This window comes from Lactuca serriola, chromosome 3, assembly GCF_051521515.1.
Source record: "Lactuca serriola cultivar US96UC23 chromosome 3, Lser_US96UC23_V15, whole genome shotgun sequence".
Classification (NCBI taxonomy): Eukaryota; Viridiplantae; Streptophyta; class Magnoliopsida; order Asterales; family Asteraceae; genus Lactuca; species Lactuca serriola.
The window spans coordinates 244,701,280-244,706,655 of record NC_136410.1 but is presented as its reverse complement, the minus strand read 5'-3'; the positions used below and the strand labels follow the sequence as shown (position 1 = coordinate 244,706,655).

The 5,376-nt window shown below is 32.5% G+C and overlaps 1 protein-coding gene across 1 annotated transcript; it reads left to right on the top strand.

Annotated features, from left to right (window-relative positions):
- Positions 1-2,208: 2,208 nt before the first annotated feature.
- Positions 2,209-4,618, top strand: LOC145093822 (cysteine proteinase inhibitor A-like). The gene is made up of 3 exons (XM_079032075.1): positions 2,209-2,435; positions 3,448-3,656; positions 4,381-4,618. The coding sequence occupies exons 1-2, from the start codon at positions 2,334-2,336 to the stop codon at positions 3,640-3,642; spliced, it is 297 nt and encodes a 98-aa protein (XP_078888201.1). The 5' UTR covers positions 2,209-2,333; the 3' UTR covers positions 3,643-3,656; positions 4,381-4,618.
- Positions 4,619-5,376: the final 758 nt, after the last annotated feature.

The following is a 5,376-nucleotide window of genomic DNA, read 5'->3' as shown; positions in this document are numbered from 1 at the left end:
ACTCTCGAGAGGATGATAAAGGAAGCCATCGACACTCCGAGCATCTTGTGGCTGGAACTTGTGATTTCACTTGATTGTTCCAACACTGTCGACTCTCAGTTCGACATGCCACTGACCCGAAAGGCGTTCATCTTTCACGCCTTCGCCAACGTTGCAGAGTTTCCTCATCCTCATCCACAGGTTGATCGGGACTTAATTGATTTTTATCTGAAAGCTGCTCAACCCCAATATCAGACTTGGAGCGCTCAGAAAATTATCAACGTTCGGGTCTTGAAGCCATATACCGAAGGGAATTTCATCAACATTCGGTTCAAGGTGCTTCGTGGATCTGCCAAAACCGAACATGCCATTTCTCTAGCAGATCTTCCGAACCTTAATCCCCATGATTGGATAATCTTGCACAACATCCTTCTAACCAATGAAGCTGAATACAGTCCGATCATCGACCATTTCAAGAGGATGCTGGTGTGCTACATCATGGAAGTTGCACTGATGGATCAGGAGATAGCAAGCGTCTTCAAGAAGAAACCAGCAATATCTCCTATTGGCTCTGCCAGTGATCTGAACCAAATGCAGATGCGAAAAATTGACTCGAGAAGGAATTCGGTCATGTTCACCAGGAACGAAGGACAGAAATGTCTTTTTGCCTTGGCTGACAAACATCTGTACACTACTTCATGCCTAGAGCATGTTTTGGGGATCATCCACAGATGCAAGCAAAACACAGCGGATGATATCAAGTACTTCGACGACATGATACATTGGTACATTCGGTTCAGACAGACGATCCTTGCGCTAATCTCTCGTTTGTTTGATACCACGAAGAAAGTTCCCGCTGCTGGCCCAAGCAAGAAGAAGAAGTAGTCTCGCTCCAATTTGACGCAAAGGGGGAGATTGTTGGGTCGTGTTTTGTTAAGTATTGCGTCGATTGGGCTCGCTAGTTAGTCCGTTTTTGTATCTCCGGTATGGGCCTGTCCATCCGTGAGCTTGATAGGGTTTATTATAAATATAGGTGCTTGCATGCATCTTAGGTTAGCAAGAGGAACGATAGGAACGAAAGAATAGATTGATCAGAGAAGTTTTATTATCGTTCTGTAACCCTAAGTCCTCTACAACAGAAGTTCTTAGTCGAGCTCTACTGAGGACTGTTTGAATTAATCATTCGACACATTGTGATTCAACCTTGTCTTGTTTATTGTTTTATGTTCTTCGCACTACCTGTTACAAAGATCTAATCGATCTTCAAGTTTAGTTAATAACTTAACAAAGTGTGACATGTCGTTTTTCAAAACGTGTGTACGTAGATCATTTTTGTACTAGTGTCTATAAACTTGTCGAGTTTGTTGAACAGATTGATGAATCTGCTCCCTTCTCCTTTGGACAATTCATCTAACTGAAAAACATCCTAGGCTCTGATACCACTGATGGGTTTTGAGCATAACAACAACCTATGTGTTCATGCAACCCTAATTGCTTTGGATATATGTTTTTCACTAGTTGAACATGCAAATTGAATACCAAAGCAAAACCCTAGATCTAGCATACAATTTCGAAATCTTTTTAATAACAAGAATTTCTTGTAGATCATTGACTCTTGAAAGCTTAATGCCCCAAATGTTGCACCTCTAATGGTTCACAAACACAACTAGCAAGAGGATGAGAGGAGAGAGGAAGGATACTCTAAGAATTTCGGTTAGAGTTTTACCAATGTAAGCATTGGCCGAAAATCCCATGAGGTGGGGTCTTTATATAGCTGAGGGTTGCTAGGGTTTCTAGATAAAACCCTAATTTTCTGTTTAAGTCATCTTGTCAAGTTGATAAGGTGAAAATAAGATTGCAAACCTCATATTGGACATTGTATGAGAATATGGCTTGTAAGAATAAGATTGCAAACCTCATATTGGACATTGTATTAATATATATGGTAATAAAGTATAAAAAAAGTTATTAATAACTTTCGATATATGTATTAATATATTTATAGGGTTTTTTTAACAATGTAATTTGTTAAAAAAATACAAATAAATTTATTTATATATTTTGATAATTTATATTAACGAAGTGATTAGCGGATAAGAATACAAATAAAGTTCTACAAAAGTAACATTGTAACTTTTTTATATGAAAAACGTGCAAATGAAAACTGAAAATGTTAATGGAAATTTAATGAATTCTTAGTGGTCAGTTATGATTATATATATTGAATGCATATCAATATTTGAAAGCATAATTCAAGGTTGTCCACTACTTTCGTGCGTATAACAACATCTTTCGGATAGGATCGTCGTATTTTATCAACTTTCTACGTTGCTAGGTTTTTAATCGTTACAAAAATGGCACTTTGTGGAGGAATTACCGAGTCTAAGGGCGCCGAAAACAGCCTTGAGATCGAAACCCTTGCTCGATTCGCTGTGGACGAGCACAACAAGAAGCAGGTAATATCTTTTTTTTTTTCTTCTTTTCTTATTTAAATGTTAATTTTTATCGTATTGTGGTTTTTTTAGGATTGTCTATTTTTCTTCAAATTCGTAATCATTCGTTTACTTTAATATATATAGCTATGCGAGTGTGAATGCTATGAGAATTAAACATATCTATATACGATTACTATGATCCGTGGACAAATTGTATGCGGCTTGCGTGTGAGTTACATCTGCAGCGTCTTAGATCATTCAACTTTTAGTTGATAAAAACGAAAATGATTTTGTAAAGACATCAATGAGCCTCAATATTTTCAAAGTCGAAAATTATGAGCCCTATGATTTGATTTTAGGATAGTGAGATGTGTTAGATGAAGAATCTGGTTATGGCTTTAAATCAACCATCCACATATATACATATGTTTTGAGAAATTTGTGTATGGAGATTATTTAGAGCATGACCGATTCAAGTCGTTTAATTTTATACCTTTTCGAATGATTATTGTGATGTAGATCTATTCTATTTAACAATAGAAAGGAAAGGAGGAAAAGTTATGGATGAAAGGGCATTACATGTCTGTCCCATACAAAAAGGTGAAACAATGTGGGACATGAACTCATTTTTGATCACTTATATACGGAAAATACGTAAATGTCTCATGATTCTGATTATCGAAAATAACCATATAATGCTTGTCCATCTTGCCTTACGTCATATATCAAAGGTAACTTGACTTCCTAAAATGAACACATAATTAACCTCTTTAGGTTCTTCCAAAGTAAACTAAACATTGCATTTTTTTTGGGTAAGGTTTCAATCTGAATTTACATTTTCGCTAATTAGTAGTTATTACGAAATACTAATAACATTGATGTTGATTCACAAGATTCAACCACTTATCTTCTTATTGAGTGACATTTGGATTTTAATCAAACACCCATAGTAAATTATGTACAATGCCAATTGTTGCTTTTAGTTTGGAACAAATGGTGTAAATACAAAAAAAATGATGGATTATTTGTGCAGAATGCACTGTTGGAGTTTGTGAAGGTAGTAAGTACAAAGGAGCAGGTAGTACAAGGTAAGATGTATTACATTACACTTGAAGCAAAGGATGGTGATGAGAACAAAACTTATGAAGCCAAGGTGTGGGTTAAGCCATGGGAGGACTTCAAGGAATTGCAGGAATTAAAGCCTGTTGATGCTGCAGCTTCTGCTTAACTTTTATATATATGGTAAATTTTCACTAAAATAATTTGATCCTTATTGCTTAAAATTATGCATACCATGGAATATATAGGTTGAAGGTTGTGGGTAATTCTGATGTATGTCACCCTTCTGGATCGAAAACAAAGCTTGTTTATCAATTACATATTGGTTTATTTTTCACGATATAGTTGCATAATTTGGTAAAAAAACATGCTAGTAATGAGAGATGGTTATGGTTACAATATTGCATGTTTTGGTCTTACAAAGAGAGGTGGTTACATATTTGGTGTAAAAAAAATCTTGCATACATTGGGGAAAATGTGCTAAATAAAGGCATCTTACAATTTGTCACAATCAACTTAGGTCCTTTTTTCTACATAAAGGACTTTTTTATTAACTCGCGATGTTATGTTGTGAGTATGAATGGTGTTTAAAAAATATTTGAAAAAGTAATACACATCCACAGAAATAAAGGATAAAAAATTAACAATGAGATTTCTTTAAAACATTGGGATTTAATGCCGGGAATCTTCTTTTCTTACTTTTTTATTAACTCGTTTCATGTGCATTTAGTCGAACATAAATGCTCATATATACCTTTCCAAATTAACAAATGTGTCTTTTAAGTTCATTAAGTAAAAATCTTACCTTTTGAACTATTGTGTTACTGTGTTAGCAGTTTTTGTGAATTAAAAGAGTTAGTTAGACGCTCGATGCAAATTTGATGTAGCTCTATGCTTCTTCATGTAGGTGAGAGTGATATGATACCACCGGTAGATGTTGTTCTTGAAGGTATCCATCACTTCTTTATTAAATAAACGTATAATCGACATTGTTTTGGTAAGCTACAAATTAAAATAATGTATTTCATAATTAATATATGATAAATTTAAATAAAGGTGAACTTGATTCGATGGATTATTGATTACAAAAATATGTATATTTAAATTTTATTGGTCACACAGGAATAATGATATATTATATTGCTTAGAGTTATTTCGAGTTCTCTATACTATAAATATGTAATATCGATACTTAATATTAACCTAATGTGATGAGGCATATCTTTAGGTAATAGGAAATTATCACTACGGCATATTTTGATTATGATCTTCGCTTCCTTGATATTCGCTTCCTTCATTCGGTTTCTGGTTCTTGGCTGAACCAGTACACTAGAGTATGTTTTATACAATGAGATGGAGTGTTATATATATATATATATATATATATATATATATATATATATATATATATATATATATATATATATATATATATATATATATATATATATATATATATATTCTTTTGTTGTGTTTGGTTGATTTTAAAGAAAAAATTGAATAAATTTAATATAAAACTGATAAAAAAAACAAAAAATATATTAATTTCTGAAATTCAACTGTAATTAATATATTTGTAAATAATGCATTTTTTATTAAAGAAATTTATTTGCAAAATAAAGTTCTTTCCAACAATAAACATGAAATCTAAAGCGTAGAACTATATAAAAATTAAGAAGAGATTTTCAGCTTTTGAAAAAAAAAACTATTTATTTGAAGTTTTGAATTTTTTTTATAAATATCAATATTGTCGAATAATATTATATTATATTATAATATACTAGAAGTATTTTATCTTTTTATTCCGTAAAAAATAAACAAGAACGCTTCTTCAAATTTATTGTAAATTTTCAAAGTTTTCCAAATTATCATGAATTAAATCAATAACAAGTACGAAAAAATA

Coding starts and splice junctions, on each gene's coding strand:
- LOC145093822 (XM_079032075.1), top strand. CDS start 2,334: ATGGCACTTTGTGGAGGAATTACCGAGTCTAAGGGCGCCGAAAACAGC. Junction 2,436..3,447: donor ACGAGCACAACAAGAAGCAG/GTAATATCTTTT, acceptor TTATTTGTGCAG/AATGCACTGTTGGAGTTTGT.